At 42.6% G+C, this 21432-nt stretch overlaps 2 protein-coding genes across 3 annotated transcripts in view; one reads left to right on the top strand and one right to left on the bottom strand.

Moving 5' to 3' along the window:
• Positions 1–4733: 4733 nt before the first annotated feature.
• TEX38 (testis expressed 38) lies at positions 4734–20185 on the bottom strand (the record flags this gene model as incomplete). The annotated part of the gene is made up of 2 exons (XM_061630630.1): positions 4734–6376; positions 20065–20185. Coding segments are annotated over 2 exons (612 nt in total), but the record flags the coding sequence as incomplete, so codon positions are not given.
• Positions 20020–21432, top strand: part of ATPAF1 (ATP synthase mitochondrial F1 complex assembly factor 1) — a 17234-nt gene continuing 15821 nt past the window's right edge. The window contains exons 1-2 of one of the 2 annotated variants that reach the window (XM_061632885.1): positions 20020–20622; positions 21313–21421. In XM_061632885.1, coding sequence (XP_061488869.1) covers positions 20381–20622; positions 21313–21421 — 351 coding nt within the window. In that variant the 5' untranslated portion in view covers positions 20020–20380. Of the gene's footprint in view, positions 20623–21112; positions 21277–21312; positions 21422–21432 lie in introns of both variants that reach the window. The other variant, XM_061632886.1, reaches the window with a different exon arrangement.

Genomic DNA, 21432 nt, shown 5'->3' with positions numbered 1-21432 from the left:
CTTAGAAATAACCAGTTGTATAACAAATTAGGTGAAAGACTAATTTATATTACTGGTGATGGTGTGGTTGCCACCATTTTGTTGCTGTTTCTGGTACTGTGCACATCTTACATCTCCACCAGAACATATCATTTGGGAATGTCTTACTAGACTCTATGTGCCTACATGTGGTTAGGACAGTAATCGTATACATGACCAGGAACAGCTAAGCGACTGTGACTACCATAATACCAGCAACATACCAAACTGAACTAAATTAGGCATTCTGGGAGCTACTGTTTTAACACAGGTTGTTAACAGTCTGCTGCTTGTGTTTTACAAAATAGACAAATAGGGGCATGCAACAGTGTTGTGGTATATTCTGAAGGCTAAGCAGCACACAGGAGTGTTTGTAGAACTAGGGTGCAATTGCACCCTAGTGCTGCAGCACTTGGGCTTGTGACTGGCTTTACAAACATGAGCACTAGCACAGCAGACTATCCCAAATCTGAGCAGTACAGCATGGGGGAGGAATAACTTATCTCTACCTCCCAGCACCAAATGGAAACAAAGGGGAGAAATGGGCTGAACCCACAGGCTTCAATCTAAGCATCTGTTCTGTGTTTAGTATCCTTAAGCATTATGATGTGGCACTCTATGTTGGAGGGGAAAACATATAGATGGTATAGTTACAGTTTTTTCTGCTGTTTCTTTGCGAATACCAATGAAACTGGAATAGCCCCTTCAGTGCTGCAGTACTCAAAGGCTCTGGATGAATTCTGAGTTGCTTACATTAATGCTTTTGGAATGCTTCCAATGAAGGTGACACATTCTCTGAAACACTGAGTCCAAAGGTCCCTGATAAGATTGGAAATACGATACACAACATAAAAAATTATATATAGCAGCTCTTGAGGTGGGACACATAGTGTGTATTTACGAAGTAAAAGTGACTTGAACCTTTTGTTGAGGAAATGGTCATACAGAAAGATGTTTAATAATAAGGACTTTACAGCACTAAGAGGGGGAGGCAGTTGATTTTTCTTCTTTTAAGAACCCTGAAGTTATAAGAGCACATTCTTAGTAGGATTTTGGAGTATTTAAGCCTATCTAGCTCGCTTGGTGCTGGGGGGGGGGTTGTACTAATTGGTCCAATGTGTGTTACAGCATCTGAGAAAGCTTCATTCTATAACAAAATATCTTTAAAAAGTTTACCTATTCCACATGCATATCCTCGTCTGAGGAGAAGATGTATTTAACTAGGTCCTTGGCACAGGAATAGCCAGTCAGGTTTTAAGAAACTTAAACCAAATTGTCTACTAAGAAACTTAGTTTTGATCCATTATTCTTTATAATTTGTGTTAGTCTACTGCACTAAATATTTTAGTTGAACATTGTATAAATAAGTATTTATACTTTGATTTAAACTGACTTTCCATATAAACTGCATTGCTAGCTTTAACTAATTCGATCTCTTTTAGAAATGTACAAGAGCTTGTATGAATTAAAGCTGGTTTTAACTACTGAATTTTGCACCTATCATGCATTGTGAATGTCTTATTTAAATAAAACACTTCATTGTGGGTGTAATTGCCATTTTATTTTCAGACTGGAATTTAAATGAAGAAAATGATTTGCAGCACAAACTGAAGGATAAAGATGTTTATCCTTACACTATAGTTCAAAACTTCCAGCTGGTTCAATTCAGACATTTAAAAATTAATGACTTTTCAATTCTATCACGTACAATGTGCTTAATCTTTTCTTAAATACCAATTCTCCACATTGAAGTCCATCTGATCTTCCTATTGTGCTGGATATGAGTAAAATGGCTGAGGTATGGCCTGGGTTAAGGGAGGTGCATTTGGCAGCAAAGAAATTCTGTAAGAAAACCCCATCCCATCTATCCCAGTTCTCCCTTACAGGTAGCCTTTGAACCATAATATATAGTGCCACTCTAACGGTATATGGTAGCAATCCTACACATACTCCCTGGTATGTTTTGTAGAAATCAGTGAGACTTATGAATAAACATGCTATATTTCTGCTGTCCGTATATTTTTGGAAAGATCTGTATTAGCTGCCTATTCACTTCCAAGCCCCAATGCATGGTGTAAATACTTACCTTTAAAAGCTTTGAATGGCTGGGACCTATAAATCTGAAGCATACTGCTTCCCCTAGCACTTTGCCTGTGTCTTACCTCTTTGGTTGTGGCCCTTTTCCATATGCCTTCCCTAGCAGTATCATTGGTGCCATGTTACCCAGATGTTAAAAAGTATGTTGCCTTAGTCCTGTTCAGTAGTTTCTAAACTTTTTTTTGCCTGTTATTGTTATGAAGGTTGCTGTTTTTATTTAATGTATGTATTTTATTAAAGCTACTTTCAGCACTAGAAATCTTTCCCAAGTGGTTCACAATCAAAGTTATAAAACAGAAAAAAAATCACTCAAAACCATATAGTTTTTAAAGCCAGAAGAGCAGCATAAAGCATATCACTAAGCTTTTAAAAAAATGTTTTAAAGATGTTTTGTTTTAATGTATTTTAAAATCTGTCTTTTTGATGTTTTAATATGTTTTTAGTGCTTTTGTTTGCCGCCCTGGGCTCCTGCTGGGAAGAAGGGCGGGATATAAATCAAATAAATACAGTAAAGCAATTAATAGAAAAAGCAATAATGTATTCAGATCATTTGTCTTTAGAGCCTGCCTAAAAGAATAAGGAGGTCAAAGCATTTTATTCATGTATATTATACACTTGGATGAAGGGCTGTTTAGAAATATCTTAAATAATTATTGTGTTAACTAGGGGCTGCTGCCCCTGCTCACTTTGTTTGCCAATCCCACCTACTGTTGCCAGACCTGACCTTCCTCCCATGGGTTGCCAGAAGCTGCCCCCTTCCCTGCTCCCCTGCCCCCCTGCCCCATTGCAGTGTCCTGGCCAAGCCTGTTGGAGTCAGATGCACCGGTGTATTTTTCTCCAGTGTGTTGAATGAAAAACTTCAGTTTAGAGCACTTCATGGATCAGCTTACAGCTCACACAAGATTCTGCACCTCTACACAGCATAGCTAGGCATGACTACTCAAAAAAGACATTGTTTCAGCAATTAGACACACCTCCTTATAACCCTTAAGTAGGTTTCGGTGGGCTCTTTCTACTTGCATGAGGAAGGTGTCACAGAATGGGAATGTGTGTGAGAGCTCCTTCTAGTTGGAAAAGTGGAGGACAGCTGAGCCTGCCATCACAGTTGTCTGCATGTCTGGGGCAATGGTGGAACTTTGTCAAGATCTCCTCTACAGGAGGTGTGCATGATAGTTGCAGCTGGGGCAAACTGGGGTGGTAGATGGGAGGAAAAGGGGCTGAATCTTGGATCAGCCAGCAATCCCTCTGTTTTAACTGGACTAGGGGAGGAGCTGTCACTGTCAAAAGTGCTGAAGTCTTCTGTTTCAGCACTTTCTTGTTGCAAAGCACTAGGACCCCCTCCTGGGTCTCATCCTATATCCTCTTCTTCATCACTCCAGGAACATTCCACAGGCTCATGACATATGGATCGGCAGAGCTTACCCCTTTGTAAACATGACACAAATAGGAGTACATAAGCTGTTTAAAGAATTATTGCTAATTAGTGTTAAAAATGTTTTGGATAACACTGTTATTGTCTTTTCATAATATCTGCCCAGCTGTCAAGTTCTTGCTATAATCTCCATGATACGTGCGCAGCCACACATACAAGGTCCTGCTGATAGACAGAATACCATTAATCATTCCAAACCATGCAAATAAGAAAGTATATTTTTTAAAAAGTGGACATATATCCTCAAAATTGTATGAGAAACACATCAACAGACATGCTATGTTTATATTGATCCTGTCGCTTCAAACCTATGGTGAGTTCTAGCCATAATTTATCATTGTTTAGGGCAAAATATCAAATATGAGATACAGAAGTTAATTAGCGTCTGAAAGTCATATTTACAAGTGATGACCTGTCTGCCCAGGACATAAGGAGCTGCCTTATATCAAGTCAGAACATTCCTCTCTCTAGTCCAGCATTGTTGACCCTGGCAGCAGAATTTTAGACAGGAGATACCAGGGACTGAAGCCAAAACTTCCTGCATGCTAAGCATGTGCGCTACCAAACTATATATTATATGTCAGAATTGGAATGTTGCGGATTTTGTGGTGGTTGTGGAGGGATATGGATAGATGCTGGAGTCCAAGCAGCATCCCTAATAGTCAGGGATTCCTGTAGACCAGCAACATCTGGAGGGCCACAGGTCCCCCTTTTTATGTAAAATCATAGGTTATAGCAAAGTAGTGACAGGCTTGTAATGCTCAGCCTTAGCCGTAGATTTAAACTATACCTGAACTGGAGATTAGTCTATTGGCCTTGACTATTCTGCCATCTTTTGTCTAGGGCTGTACATAGGCATAAAAAATAAACATAAATGTACTGCCTTCACGTTGATTCCAACTTATGGTGACCCTACGAGTAGGGTTTTCATGAGGCTGAGAGGCAGTGACTGGCCCAAGGTCACCCAGTGAGCTTCATGACTATGGGAACTCGAACCCTGGTCTCCCAGGTCGTAGTCTAACACCTTAACCACTACACCACACTGGCTCTCATAGGCATAAAAAGCAACCTATAATAAGTAGGGAAGTCTAGATGTCTGAATTCCATAGAGAAGGAACAAATGATGTATGACTAAAACTTCCCCAGTGTGTTGTTTTTGCAAAATCTGGAAGTTGCCAGGGATTTGATTAACGGTGGAGGTAAAGAGATGAGGACAAAATACTAATGGAGTGCCATATAGCCTTAAAAGATATTTAGGACAACATAGGTTCTACTTATAACTTAAAAACCTGTAAAGCTGCTTTCTTGGCTCAGCTTTTAGGTGTCATTACTCCCATAACAGTCAAGTTTAACTTTGCAACCAGGAGGATTAGATACTGAAACGCTGATACTTCAGTATTCTATAATACAGCCTTCATCAACCTGGTATCCTCCAGATGAAGCTGGACTACAACTTACATCAGCCTGAGTCAGTTATGCTGGCTGGGGTTGATGGGAGCTGTAGTCTAACTTCATCTGGAGGACACCAGGTTGGTGAAGGCTGCTGTAATATTTAGACCAGTGGTTCTCAAACTCCCCACCCCCTTCAGACCACTTGAAAATTGCTGAGGGTCTTGGCAGACCACTTAATGGTTTTTCTGTCTGTTGCAGCAATTGTAATGTGCTCTACTAGATACTGTATGATTTTTAATTTTATTGCTTACATATTGTATTACAATATGAATTCCCCAATTAATAAATCCACATGCAGGCAAGAGACCAACTGCATCACCATGGACTGCAGTTTGGGGGGGGGGCTGTTCCAGATTACAGATGTATGCAACAACAGATGGCATGGTGGTGCTGCACTGCTCACCTGACCTCCAACCAGCTGAGTCACTGAAGCACATTGGGTGGAGAGGGGGAGAGTCACTTGCTGCGTTGGCAGCAAGGTTGGCATGGTGCAAATGTACTGGAGGAATACTGGATTGGCTGTGCTAGCGTATTTGTGCTGTCGAGACCCTGCCTCTTTTCATCCTGCTATGCTGCAGCAACTCAGCCAGATGGAGGTCAGGAAAGCAGCACAAGCCCCATCATGCTGTCAGCTGCTGGGCATATGGTATCTAGACCTTTTGCCAATTAGAATGCTTTAGAAGTCCTGGAGAATGCATGTGCATCCCAATTAATTAAAAATGAGAATTCAGTTTTAATTTCTACAGGGTGTGATACTTGTTGTAGAGCCTTTATGACCTCCTCTTGGCAAAAGAAAAAGAGTGAATTTTGAAATTGTTCTGAAACTGGTCTTTAATTGGGGTCCAATTAAAATGACTGAGATTTGCCCTATCCATTAAATTTGCTGCTAAACAGAGATGTTGCTACCAATATTGTATGCTTCATTTTTCAACATGGCAGGTTTCAGAAGTGAGTTGAATGGTGTACATTTGGCTGGGATGCTAGAGCATGGGTAAGAAGCTGAATGCTCAAGCAGTGGTGGCAAGTGAGACAGAGCACAAGCACAAGGTATTTCCTGAAATACTGGTTTGTACGGATCTCGATCTGAAGGAAAGGAATTAGCACTGCTGGCGATAGCAATCTCACTGGACAAGAAGCTACCTTGTAGCTTTTGGATGCTCTCAGAACTGCAGACTTCTGGTTTAGTTTCAGGCTGGGCTTCCTTCTCAGCCTTGTGAGCCAATGCACGCTGGAAATATGATTCTGTTTTCATCTGTTTCACCCAGGCTTTTGCACGTTGCTTCTGCTGGATTCCTTTTCTCCATTGCAGAAATAGCATACAACTGAATACCAGGATATAACAAAATCCTAGACTTCCAAAGTAGATGGGCAGCAAACCTGCAAATAAGACCAGATAGTAAGAAGATGCTGCAACATAAGGTCTATACTTACTGTAGAATTAGTGTCATAAGAAAACAGCACATGACAAAAACAACAGTTGTTGAAGTTATAATATGTAATAAACACTGTGGTGGGGTCTTGTTATGATGAAAGGGTTTGGGTATGTTTTAACTTGGGAAAGAGGTATGACTGGCAATTGGCATATTCATTTTCTTTCTCTCACGCTGCAGATGCAGGTGTGGCTGATCCATCTCCACATACGTACACCCTACAGAAATGTCATTCACACACCTGCTTGTTCTACCAACTACAGCATAAAAAGTAAAACTTGCCAATAATTTAGAAATGAGGCTATGCTACTTACCACTGGATATAATCATTATTTACCCTCAGACTCTTGGGAATGTGTTAAATCTATCTTAACAGGATTAGGATACTTTTCTTTCCAGGGAGGGAAGAAAAACTGAAGTAAAAGAGCAGCTAGGGGAAGTTAGTGGTGTCACTAGAACAGAATGGCAAGGAAATGAGTGTTCCAAAGCTTACAGTGAGACAATGGAAGCTAGGATACAGTTCTTGAGGGCCACAAAACACACAATCCTCTGGCAAGTCCAGTGCCTTCAGCTCCTGACAAAAAAATCTCATGTATAGGGCTGGCCCTACCATTAGGGAGGAGGGTGAAGTGTCTGTGTCAGGCGGCAAATGCTAAGGGGCAAAGAATGGATCAAGCTGTGTGCCCCCAGTCCGCCAAGCTAGCTTACTATAGGTACTGTCCCATTGACACTGTTGAAAGAGTGAGTTGCCAGTTGTCAGTGTAGGAGCTTTTGTAGATGGAATGGCAGAGGGAACCATCTTCTCATTTGCTTCAGGTGGAAAAAAAGTCTTGGGCTGGCTTTGCTCATGTACAAAAATGTGTAACAAGGTTCATAGTAGACAGTAGTCTTTTCAGCCAGCAAAACAATAAAGGGAGGGGATTTTCCTAGGTACCTTTGTAGATACTCTGAAAATCAAAGACTCCTTATCTAACATTCAACTGGAAAAGCTGCATTCTGACTGTTTTCTCTCTCGTCACAATCTTTTCTTTTTCTGTAAGATAGAAACAGATGTAGTGGTGGGCAAGTTAAAACAAATGCAGACTGTCCCCGGATCTGTTTTCTCAAATATTGTTCCCTTTGATAGCAAACTTGTGTTGCCAAATGCCTATCAGCAGGGTAGCAAATCAGGGCAACCTAAAACCAAGGTAGTTGTATTTATTTAACAAAAGTTATATACTGTTTGATTGTAACAAAATCTCTGAGTGGTTTACAAGAAATATTAAAATAATAAAAAACAGTTAAAAACAAGTAATTAAAAATATTTAACCACGAACATGCCCAATCTCGTCTAATCTGGGAAGCTAAGCAGGGTCAGGCCTGGTTAGTACTTGGATGGGAGACCACCTGGGAATACCAGGTGCCGTAAGCTTAGAGGAAGGCAATGGTAAACTACCTCTGAATACCTCTTACTATGAAAACCCTATGAATATATCCAAAAGATTCATAGGGTCACTATAAGTCGTAATCAACTTGAAGACATATAACAACAAATATTTAAAAGACAAAATCAGCCGTAAACTAAACGTACATTAAAACACATCAGCATCTACATGTCTGGGTAGGCTTGCCTAAACAAAAATGTTTTAAGCAGGTACCAAAAGTTACACAGTGAAGGTGCCTGCCTGGTGTTAACAGGCAGGGACTTCCAAAGGATAGGTGCTGCCATACTAAAAGAACAATTTCTCACCAGTGTAGAACAAGTATTATATGGCACCTGTAACAGGACCAGTTCCACCAATCAAAGCAGTTAAGTGGGCACATGTGACGCCCTTCCCTGGCTGTCCCTGTCAGGTTCCTACCTGCTCGTGGTTACTGCCTGTCACTAGGCACCACCAGGGACTCCACCAGTCCGGACTGTCCTTTTTTATGGTTTCTCTCCCCGCTCTAGCATAGACCTCACCAGATCCCCCTGCTAGGCAGCACCACCAGTCACGTCCTATAACCCGTATTCCCAGAGACTCTGCCTGAGTCTCTCTATCAGGTTACCTCTGTGACTGCGTGCTTAAGCTGTCCCAATCCCTTTGTATCAATGCAGATAATCATCCAGCATTCTACTGCCCATTCACTCCCCCCTCCTCTTTCATTCCACTTACCATGTATCTCCTATACAAACAGCACTTACCATATATACACTAATACATGAACATCACATTTCCCCCCCCCCCTTAAAATAACGGCAGAGTATTATTCCTGTTCCAGGATTCATACGCCGCGTTAACAAATAAAACAAGTCTCTCTGGGGAAAATGTCTTTCTTTGTTCCTCCGTCTGGTCACGTCACTGCAGTCCCAGCCACCTGCCTTGACAGTCCATCGGCCAATACATTGTCCTTGCCTTTGATGAACTGGAAGTCCACTTGATAGTCTTGTAGGGACCAGGACCACCTCTGCAGCATAGTGTTACGGTTTTTCATAGTCTGTAACCATAACAAGGCCCGATGATCCGTTGTTACCGTGAATCTTCGTCCCCACACGTATGGGCGCAACTTATTCAGTCCCCACATGACCGCTAGGCACTCCTTTTGGACCGACGAATAGTTTTTCTCCCTCAGCGTCAGCTTGCGACTCAGATACACCACTGGATGTCTGGTGCCTTCTCTCTCCTGCAGCAAGACGACTCCCAGCGCGAGGTCTGATGCATCTGTAGCCACGATTAATGGTTGCTCATAGTCTGGTGCTATTAATATGGGTCCTTGGCACAAGGCTTGCTTCAGCAGATCAAAAGCCTTCTGACATTCATCCGTCCATACCACACGCTCAGAACACTTTTTCTTTGTCAATTCATGCAAGGGTGTTGCGATTTCCCCAAACTTTTTCACAAACTTCCTATAAAAACCAGCCACACCTAGAAATGCCCTAACTTGCTTTTTGGTTAAGGGGATAGGCCACGCTTGTATTGCCTCCACCTTGCTCCATAAGGGGGTGATTTTCCCACTCCCCACCTTATGTCCTAAATAGACCACCTCCTTCAACCCAAACTGGCATTTCTTCGCTTTTATTGTGAGGCCTGCCTTTCTTAATGCCTCTAATACTGTTGTCAGGTGTTGGACATGCTCAGGCACCGACTTGCTAAAAATGGCCACGTCATCAATATAGGCCACTGCAAAATCTGCCATGCCTCGCAACACAGTATTGATTAGCCTCTGAAACAAACTTGGTGAGTTCCTTAGTCCCATGGGTAAGGTCACAAACTCATATAACCCATCTGGTGTACTGAAGGCAGTTTTGGCTCTGGATTGCTCGTCTAGTTCCATTTGCCAAAATCCTTTACAGAGGTCTAACGTAGAGATAATGGTTGCTGCCCCCAATAACTCTAACATTGCATCTACCCTGGGCATAGGATACGCATCTGGGACCGTAATTTTATTGATTAGCCGATAATCAATGCAAAATCTTGTTGTTCCATCTTTTTTCGGAACCAGGACAATACTTGAGGCCCAGGGACTGATAGATTCCCTGATCACTCCTAGTTTCAGCATATCTTCGACCTCCTTTTTGATCTCACTCAAAACTTTCCCATTCACACGGTACGGCATAGATCTGATTGGGGCATGATCTCCAGTATCAATGGAATGTTTGGCTATACTGGTTCGGCCAGGTTTATTGCTAAAGAGATCCCCATAGTTTTTCAACACTCTCAGAATCTCTTCTCTTACTTCCTCCTGCACCTCCTCTGACCATTCCAATTGATCTACCCCTCCTTTGTCTTTGCTTTCCTGTACCAAATCTGGAAGTTCAGGCCCACTTCCCTCAGGGAATAAGGTAACTTGCAGCACCTTTGCATCCCTGGTATGGTAAGGCTTTAACATATTTACATGAACCACTTTGCTTTTGTTTAATTGGTCTGTGGTGATTACATATGTCACTGTGTCAAGCCTTTCTCTTATGGTATATGGTCCTTCCCAGCTAGCCTGTAATTTGTCATGTTTCCTGGGTATGAACGCCATAACCATATCTCCCACATCATACACACGTTCCCTGGCTGTTCTGTCATACCAGTAACTTTGCTTCTCCTGTGCTTGACTCAAATTCTCTTTCACTACTTCCATCATTGATGTTAATTTATTGCGGAATTCCAATACAAAATCTACTACAGATGTTTTGTACTCTCCCAGGGTTCCTTCCCATGAATTTTTTAACAGTTCGAAAGGTCCCCTCACTTTTCTAGTGAACATCAGTTCAAAGGGTGAGAAGCCTGTTGACTCTTGAGGGACTTCTCTGTATGCAAATAAGAAGCATCCCAAACATTCATCCCAGTCTTGTGGGTGATCTTGAACATAGCTTCTTATCATGCCCTTCAAAACCCCATTGAATCTCTCTGTTAGCCCATTAGTGGCGGGATGGTAAGTAGTGGTCTTTAGATGTTTTAGACCACAACATTTCCACATACATTGCATCACTTCTCCCATGAATACACTGCCTTGATCCGTCAGCACTTCATGAGGGAAACCCAGCCTCATAAAGATTTTTAATAAAGCCTCTGCCACTACAGGGGCTTCTACAGATCTTAGTGCTTCTGCGTCTGGGTACCTGGTGGCAAAATCCACCACCACCAATAGATATTTCTTGCCATGCCTTCTGGGTTTGGAAAAAGGGCCCACCAAATCTATTCCCACTCTATAAAACGGTTGTCCAATTATAGGAAGGGGCTTTAAGGGTGCCTTAGTCTTTACTCCACTTTTTCCCACCTTTTGGCATATACCACAAGATAGACAATGTTGTTTTACATCTTTAGAGATGTTTGGCCAATAATAGTGTGCAGCCAATCTCCTCTTGGTCTTTTTTATTCCCAGATGTCCTGCACATGGGACATCGTGGGCTACCTCTAGCAATCTGGTTCTGTATTTGCTAGGTACTATCAATTGCTTCACTGGTTCACATTCACCCTTTCTCTCAGCAGGCATCCACAGTCTATATAAAATCCCATTCTCACACACAACTTGATTCCTCAGTTTGTCAGTGAAAGGAATCTGTTGGGTCAGGGCTTGCTCCTTTATTTGCTTCAAACTGGTATCCTTATCCAGTTCTTCTCTGAAATGCTCTGTCTCTTCCCCAGAGACCAGTTGATACAGTTTGTCTCCTTCAGCAGGCCTGCCAAGGGTTGCTATGGTGACCTGAGGCTCGCAAACAGATTCCACCCTGTTTCCTTCAGCCCCTTTTAACATGGCTTCTGTTTCTCTGCCAAGTTGCTGTCTGGTCACCACATATATTTTCCCTTGTGCCCCCATAACATCTCTTCCCAGTATCACTGGTTCTTGTTGTTGGGCATTAATACCTACTTTATATTTGCCCTCTCGGCCTCTCCACTCCATTTTCACTAGGGCCATAAGCAAGCTTTCTGGTCTACCCCTCACTCCTTGAATAGTCACCGTTTGCTGAGGTAATATTTCTTCAGATTTTATTAAATCTGGCCTCAGTAACGTCTGAGCGGCACCAGTATCAAGCAATGCCCAATAATTTGCCCCTTGTACACTCACTTCCTCTCTCAGACTTGAATCAAGGTCTGTTACTTCTGTCCAGTTTATCTGGCAGAACTGAACCTTTTTCGTGGTTAGATCTTTTGGTTCTATTTTTACTGCCCTTGCCTGAGCAGGATTACTAATGGGGTTGGCAACCTCACATTGAAAACGTAGGTGCCCCGGTCTACCACATTTATAGCATAATTTCTCCTCTGTTTTAGGGTACACAGTTCCACTCTGGGGTGTCCTGTGCCCTTCAGATTTTACTGGAGGACTCACTCGCTGTGGTACCACATCCTTTCTGCCGCCACTATATGGTCTGGGTTTAAAATCTCTTGATGTTTTCCCCACCCAGCCAGTTCTGTTGGAGGCAAAGTGATCCGCCATCTCTGCGGCCTCCTGCACCGATGTAGGGGAACGGTCTTTGACCAGGAGCCTTATTTCTGGTGGTAACTGATGGTATAATTGATCCAGTATCATGAGGCTTTTCACCTCTTCCACTGACTGAGCTTTGGCACTACTCATCCACTTTCCAAATATATCCATCAGCTTTGCTCCCAGTTCAACAAAAGACCTCCCTGCTTGGATCTGACAGTTTCAGAATAACTTTCTAAAATAGTCAGGTCCCAGTCTGAATCTTTTGTAGACTGCCTCTTTAAACTCAGCATAGGTGACGGGCCTGTCTGAGGGGAAATATTGGTATACCTCTGCCAATTCCCCTTTGATCAGGTTTGATAAATACTGCATGTATTTATCTTCAGGTAGCCCCCACAACTGAGCTGCCTTTTCAAAGGTTGTGAGATAAATTTGAGGATCTTGACCAGGCTCAAAGACAGCAAAGTCCTTTGGAGTAATTTTTATTTTTGCTCCATCTCTGTCTTTCCTTGTCTCCTCAGAGTGAAATTTCTCTCTATCCAATTTTAATCTTTCCCCTTGTATCTCAGCATCCACTCTCATTCTCTCAGTTTCCATCCTCAATCTCTCAGTTTCCATCCTCAACTTCTCAGTTTCTAACTCTCGCTGTTTGTCTTTTTCCTCAGCCTCCCATCTTAACTTCTCTCTCAAATACTCTATATAAGCGGGATTGCTTAAGTATCCTTCTGGGGTCTCTTCCCTGACAGGTTGTTTTTGCTGGGCAGTTGCAAATCCTATAAGTGCTACCCTCAATTCATCTACCCCTTTACCCTTGTGAGGTAAATTGAATGTTATGCACTTCTCCACCAGCTCCTCTCTTTTCATTTTTATATATTCAGCCATGGTGTTTGAGATCACTCACTCTTTGCCACACACTCTTTGCCAGTCACTCTCACAAGTAATCTTGTTTTGTTATTTCTGTTTGCCACACCACTGTTAGGGATTCTCTAGTATTCGTACCACCGCTACAGCCAACACCTGTGACGTAGTCTCCTTTGTTCGTATCCCACCGCTACTGTCACCACATGTGACGCCCTTCCCTGGCTCTCCCTGTCAGGTTCCTACCTGCTCGTGGTTACTGCCTGTCACTAGGCACCACCAGGGACTCCACCAGTCCGGACTGTCCTTTTTTATGGTTTCTCTCCCCGCTCTAGCATAGACCTCACCAGATCCCCCTGCTAGGCAGCACCACCAGTCACGTCCTATAACCCGTATTCCCAGAGACTCTGCCTGAGTCTCTCTATCAGGTTACCTCTGTGACTGCGTGCTTAAGCTGTCCCAATCCCTTTGTATCAATGCAGATAATCCTGGTTTGCTCTGAATACTTGTGGTGTTATTCTCTTCACCGCTGCCACCATTTGTTACCCTTCAGCCTTGGTATTTACCTTACCCTCCCTTCTGGTCTGTGGAACCCCAGCCAAGGATCAGGCCTTTGGTAAACCAAATATATTTATTAAATAACAGAGATAACAAGATTACTTTATAAAGGCACTTAAGCATATGGTTTCATCTATTCCTGAGGTACTGGTCTTAGTATTAATCCGAACTCCACACTCTCCTCACATCCACCAACTCTCCACCCAATCTCCTCTCAAAAACCCACCAAAACAACCCACTCATGATCACCGTCCACCCAGATTTAACTGTCATCCTTCCATTTATACCCTCAGCCATTCTAAACACTCAGCCAATCATCCAGCATTCTACTACCCATTCACTCCCCTCTCCTCTTTCATTCCACTTACCATGTATCTCCTATACAAACAGCACTTACCATATATACACTAATACATGAACATCACAGCACACATAGGGTAAGGAGGTCCTACAAGTAAACTTATTCCAAGCTGTTAAGGGCTTTATACCAATAGTAATATCTTGAACTTGGCTCGGTAACAAATTGGCAGCCATTGGCAGCAATAATGCATTCCTGTAACAATCTTCAGACAAACTCAACCTGTTAGTGGGCAATTACAGCTCAAGTTCACATAAAGATCTCTGAGCAGAGGGTGTTATATGCTGACAGGATCTCACTCCTGTCTGCAACTGAACTGTAGTATTCTCACTAACTGCAGTTTTCAGGTCAAGCACAAGGGCAGCCCCACATAGACTGGATTGCAGTAATCCAGTATTGAAGTCATCAATGCCTGAACTACTGTGGTCAAACTCTCCTAGTCCAGGAACAGTTGTAGTTGTCTTACCAGATGCAGCTGGTAAAAGGCACTTCTAGCCATTAAAGCTACCTGAGCCAGCGACCAAGATGGATCCAAAAGCGCCCCCAGATTGCGTACCTGCTTCTTTAGGGGCAGTGCAACCCTGTCCAGAACAGGCAATTTACCAATTTCTCGTACATGGGAACCACTCCCCTCTGACTTGCCAGGATTCAGGCTACCCCAGATGCCCTAGGATTCCAGCTGCCTCATCCATCCCACCTGCATGGCCTCTCGTGATTCAGATGTTATGGAGAAACAGAGTTGAATATTGTCACTGTATTGGTACTGTACTGATAGTACCTGGCCCCCAAATTCCTAATGACTGCTCCCAGTGGCTTCATATGGATATTAAATAGCACTGGAAATAAAATAGTGTCCTGTGGCACCCCTTAGCATATCTGCCAGGGGCCGAAAAGCACTCTCCCACTGTTACTCTCTGGACTCAGTCCTGTAGGTAGGACTAGAATCACAGTGGCCCCTATCCCCATTACACTGAGCCAGTCCAGGAGGATACCATGGTCAATGGTATCAAATGCTACAGAGAGATCAAGAAACAGCTTGCACTTCCCTTATCCTGTTCTCTGTAAAGGGCACTGAAGGAAGACCCAGACCTGAACCCAGATTGGAATGGATCTAAACAATAATTTATATAGAATGTAAGTATGAAGAAATGGTTGTTTCTACACACTCTGGAGGAGTGAGCGCTCCCTAGGTATTCAGTTGTATCTGGTCTTGTGTATATCACCGAATGACCTTCCAAGAATCTGTGGGGTTCTAAGAGGCACTGGAAACAATTGAAAGGGGGAGGGAAGGGGTCTAAAAACTCAAGTCAGGAAAACTGTAGCCCAGGTTTCTCCAACCTGGGGCCCTCCAGATGTTCTGAAGTACAACTCCCAACACTCCCAGCCACCAGCCAGGTCAATAGGTTAATGGGAGTTGTAGTCCAAAACATCTGGAGGGCCCCAGGTTGGGAAAGGCTGCTCTGGCCAGATGTCAACATCCCTCTCTGCAAAGGGCAAACATCTGACCCCAGTCACATGGAAGCATGTGTGCCTAAGGGGTTTTCATACATTATCTGTACCTTGTTCAGCTGCTCCTGAGAAAGTCTACACTTGTTGATTTTAAAAATCACCATGTGTAGCTGTTCCTGCAGGAAAGAGGTATTCCACTCATGTGTGGATGGTCCCTGCATGCTCTCCACATGGCTTTGATGGTGAGTTTTCCCCAGAGTTGTATGTATGGACATCTGAGGCAGTGCAGGGGATGTTTCCCCCTCTGTTCTCCATTCATTGGCCCTTTTCTTATTTTCTTCTGTGGTGCCATCAGGACAGGAGTCAGTGCACTGAACAAAAATATGTTAGGGCTGGTTTATTGGCACATTTTGAAGTAATTACCATCTCAAGAGCACCACTCCTAAAGTCCAGAGTCTAAAATTACCTATAATCGCACCACTGTGCTTTTCAGGCTTGGGTTCAAAACTGGTAACTCCATGGCTTTGAATTGTTTTGATCCTTAATGCAATCACGTTTACAAATGCCTGAGATTCTAATAAAGAAAACTGATTTATTTATTTATTGAAAATCTATAGTGTGCCCACCATAATTAAATTACATTATTTATTAACGTGATGCAAATCAATTATCATGCCCTCCTAGGGTTGCCAGGTCAGAAGCATCCCAAACCCTCAGATTTCAGGAGTGGGTCCTAATGATGTCACAGGGGCAGGCCCTAGTGAATGTCATTAACCATGATACATTAAGTATCAACAACAGCTGATTAAACCATTAAAACAACAACAAACCTCAGATTGGAAATTAAGATAGGAATCTTAGGTAAATGAGGGTGTTCCCGGGTCCAGCTGAAGTGATGGAATAATTCCTTCTCAACTGCTTATGGAGCCTGGGTAGGGAACATTTAATCTAGCCTACTTGCTTCTGGCAAGAAGAGTTTAAGTGCCCTCAGGCCAGGCCAGTCACCAAAAGACCATTGTAGGACAAAGGAAGCCTTGTGTTGTAGAGATACTAGATGGGAGCACTCAGGGGTAAAGATGGATGTCCCTGAAGGCTGCAATTCTAAACACACTTATTAAGGGACTAAGCCTCATAGAACTCAACAGAACTTATTTCTGAGTAGATATGGTTTGGACTGTGCTGTTGGCAAGACTTGATGAGGGATCCTCTGCAAAGATATCCATATCCAAGCAGGGTTGGCTACCCCCTGGCTGGAATGCCCTGCCTGCCTTTTAATGTGGCTGCTCCAAACTTCTTTGCAGACTTAACCCTGCACTGCAAAGAGAGGTTTGAGAAATGAGTATGAGTTAAGAAGATTCCCTATCCTTCCCTGCCTACCCTGTGGACTGCTATAAACTCACTTTCACAGCGAACCCAATTCCAGTGAGTAATAACTGATGGAGAGAAAGCACACATGGTTCAGTCTACCTTCACTGGCAGTAGCTTGAGAACAAGAGCAATTGAAGCCACACTTCCCAGTATGTGAATTCTCTTTTACCACTATTGGGCAAGAAACAAACCATCATGCAAACAACAAGGTGCATCATCAGTGGGTTTAAGGGGGTTGAGCTGACCACATGGCCACATGGAACCACTGTTGTTACTTCTATTGATGTCAAGAGAGTGAGGTCAGAGGTAAATTAAATGTAAACAGGAAAAGAAAAACAAAAGATAGTGATGATTTCCTAAATGCAATACCATACCCACCACAACAAAATTCCTACGAGTAAGGCAGAAAACTCAGCATCCCAGAACCAGTCAAGATTCCTAACGAAAAAACAAACTAAAAAAATCCTTGCAGCCAGTTAGCCAAGGTCACAGAAATCCCCATGCAGCACAACCTGACCCAGGGGCTGCAGTTAATGCAGAATACTGTGGCACGATTGCTGACATGAGTGAGACCCTATCAGTACATAATACTTCTGCTCTGAAATTTGTATTGGTTGCCAATTTGCTACCAGGCCAAGTTCACGGTGTGCTTTCCATGTTACAGGTGCCACATAGTACTTGTTCTGCTCTTCTAAGAAATCGATCCTTTAAGTGTGGCAGCACCTACACTTTGGAACTTCCTGCTCATTGACATTAGGCAGGTGCCTTCATTGCACTCTTTTTGGCACCTGCTAAAAATATTTTTGTTTCGGCAAGCCTATCCAGGCATGTAGAAGCTATTACGTTTTTATCTATTTTTAACTCGTTGTTGGTTTTATTATTTTGAATGTTGTTAAATACATGCCTTTAATCGTTTTTGGCAATAATTGTATTGTTTTAATTCCTTCTATAAACAACTTTGAGGGTTTTTTTTAGAATAAAGCAGTATATGTTATAAATAAAATACATAAATAGATTTCAGAGTCACTGTGGCCCTTGGGTCTCTTTCCCCCTTTAGGAGCAAAGGAATCTGCCTTATACAGACGCAGGCCATTTGGTACCATCTAGCTAGCATTGGCCCTCCAGGATTCCAGGCAATAGTCTTTTCCAGAGATTGGATTTTGGATTTTGCATGCAAAGTTAAAATTGTTCTTTTCAGTTCACTAATGAATGCACAGCATACCTAGGGCAGATCCACACCATTCATTTAAAGCACATTCAACACACATTTGAAGCACATGAATCCCACCACAGAATCATGGGAACTGCAGTTTGTTAAGGGTGGTAAGAACTATAACTGTGAGGGGAAACTATACTACCCAGGATTCTTCGGGAGAAGTCATGAAGTTTAAATGCGAGTTGGATGTGCTTTAAATGTATTGTATGGATCTACTTAATCAACTTTGCCTGCATGTAAAACATTTTAATTAATTTTTTAAAATGGAAATCAGCTACATAGTTTACTGAGTTGACCATGGATTATTCATCATCTCTCAGCCTAATCTGCCCCTCACAGTGAAAACAACAGAGGGGGACCATGACCATCAGGAAGAAGGGCACACTTAAAATGTAGAGGAAATAATAATGTAAAACCATAGTGTGAAATCAGATATTTATTGGGACATAGTATGAATATTTATATAAGTACAACTGTCAAAGATATTTATTATTTACACAATCTGTAAAGATATTTATAGATCAATCCTATGTATGCTTACTCAGAAGCAAGTCCCAATGTATTCAATGGGGTTTATTCAAACAGGGAAGCATGCACAGGACTGCAACCTCAAGATAAGGAACTTCACTCACCCAACCCAAAATTCAGAATCATGCCACTTTAAGCTGTTCTGCAACTGTTTTATACTTGTTTTATGGTTACTGGATTTTAAATGGCTTTATTTCTTATTGTGAGCTGCCTTAGTTTCCAATCAACAACCCTACCTCAAAGAGTTGTTGGAAAGATTCCATACACATGCACACAGGAGATGTAAAAATACATACACCCCACATAATAGCTTATTGTCCAAACCAGTTGGTTTTTTAAAAGAAAATAAGTGTTCGTTTCCTAAAAAATAAAAGCAGTGACACCTAACTAAACTCTGCCTAATTGCTTTAAAAAACAGGATTGGAGGGGGAGAGAAAGATTTACAGCACAAACACAATCCTTGGCTATATTCACTCAAAAGTCCCATTGATTTACAGCACAGTACGAACCATGTCTAGTCAAAAATAAGTCCTATTGAATTCAATGGGGCTTACTCCCAGTAGGTGGGATGAGCATTACAGCTTTACTCCCAAAGAAGCAGGTATAAGATTAAAGCTCCATATTGGGTTTTCAAACAGGCTATGAATTAGACAAATAAGCTGCCCGCTTCAACAGTCCAGGAAAATTTAAAGTTGTTTGAGTCCTCATAATTAGAAAAGTGAAACACATTGTAATGGCATCAAGAAGCTGCATGTACAATTTTAAATTTCTGTTCAAAAATTATTTGAAAGTTAAAATGTATGCCATTTTTGTAATTTAAAAAACCCTGTATGTACACTTTTATTATAATCATAACTTAAATTGCTTACAGTAAACAATTGCCTGCCAAGATCCTGCCATGCTTTTTGTTCTACATCTCCTGCACAGAGTGAGAAAGAGATTTTTACTACTGCTGAAATCTGTGTGTGTGTGTTATGTGCCTTCAAGTTGATTACAACTTACAGCATCCCTATGAATCAGCGACCTCCAGTAGGATCTGTTGTAAACCACCCCGTTCAGATCTTGTAAATTCAGGTCTGTGGCTTCTATTATGAAATCCATCTCATTTGGTCTTCCTCTTTTTCTCCTTCCTTCTGTTTCCCCACTTAATTTATGAGATTTTCAGACAAGCAGAAAAGGACAACAGTTTTCTGGCCTTGCAATGGGTTCTAGCCATTGTCTGGAGATCAACAAATCCCTTGTCTATCACAACCCTGACTTCATTTATTGGCTACAAACCTGAAAGGGCAGGGTTAGAGCAGCCAACTAGAAGCTCATTTAACAGGAAGGCAGCTTATATTTTGATGTATGCCTCTTGAGCCAGACCGCTTAGAAACTTTTTTTTTTTTAAATTACAGTTGAGAATCTGGAGATTGTGGTGACTTACCCAGAGACCAGGGGAAAAGGCTGGTTTTCGTTTGGGAGCTAGTAAAGGGGGGGTCCTCCCCATTAAACGTACATAGGATTGCACTGCACCAGCGCCTTTTAGGATTTGGTATCCTCTGAAATTAGGGGACTTCTTGGGTGCCTGTTACATTATACCCCCTTCCCCGCCTCCGGGTGAAATATTGCTCAACTAGGGTTACCGCCCACTAAAGGAGTAGTTGCAGTTCGCTTCCCCCGGATTTTTTTTTTTTTTGGCCGGAACTTTTGTGCTGGGGTGCGTAGACGAGGAGGGTGGTGTTACGCGTTGCTCTCGGTGGATGTGTGCAGACTGGGGCGGGATGGCAGCGGGGCATTTACAGCAACTATGGGGAGCGGCAGGGCTCGGTCTGCTTCGAGGGGCGCTCGTGGGTCGCGTCGCCACTCTTCGGCCTCTTGGCCTGTTGCTCCCCCCGCAGCCTCGGTCGGTGGTGATCGCCATTCGCAGGGCGGGAGGCGATAGGGGCCTTGAGGCAAATCCTTTCTTCGAGAAATACCAAAGCAAGATCCAGGAACTTCGCAGGTAACAGAGAAACTAGAGAATCCCTGGAGAGAGGAGCAGGGAGTTGATGGCCCCGCCCTTTGCTCACTTGCTAAGTCCTTTTTCGGAAGAAGACGCAGGGTTCCGACGGTAACCTTGAAGGCCAAATCTAATTATTGTACGCCCTTTGTCCTGCTTTACTTGGGCAAGTTGCCTCTGCATGGCAAGAGAAAGGCTGTAATCCTGTGAATTTTCAAGCAATAGATTCCACTGAACGCAGGGAGACTCTTTCGAGTAAATAAGTGTAGGATTGGGCTGCCCCGTGCATTTTAAAACCCTGTTTTGCCACACACCAACATATGGCTGTTAATTTTCCACTGTAAGCTTATTTGCATAAATGCAAGTCCTACTGATTTGGGAGCTTCTATAAATAAGGAGACCATTGTTTGTTGTAGGCTTGCTCTTGCAAGACGTCTGATTAGGCACGTGCCTATAGATTGCTATCTTATTATCTTAATTTTCTACTTCTCAGGATTAAAAGGAAGGATTAAACTTCGATAATTACGGATCTGATCCCATTCACGTGGAAGCATGTGCGCATAATGGGTGCACGAATAATTACAAGAAACTACGGATTTCTTGTAGCCCACCCCGAGCTTTTGGGATAGGGCGGGAATAAGCTGTAAATGAGCATCGGTGAGTGCTAAGCAAACGCTTCTAACTTTGATTCAGATCCAATCCAGATATTTTTGAATCCGGAATGGAACAAAAGAGCGATGTGAAAAAGCCACCAGTGGAATATTCGAAGCAAGCAGAGTTTATCAAATATATGGAGGAAAAGGCAAGGCCAAT

Source organism: Rhineura floridana, chromosome 6, assembly GCF_030035675.1.
Source record: "Rhineura floridana isolate rRhiFlo1 chromosome 6, rRhiFlo1.hap2, whole genome shotgun sequence".
NCBI classification, from domain to species: Eukaryota; Metazoa; Chordata; class Lepidosauria; order Squamata; family Rhineuridae; genus Rhineura; species Rhineura floridana.
This window is presented reverse-complemented; position numbering and strand designations above follow the sequence as displayed.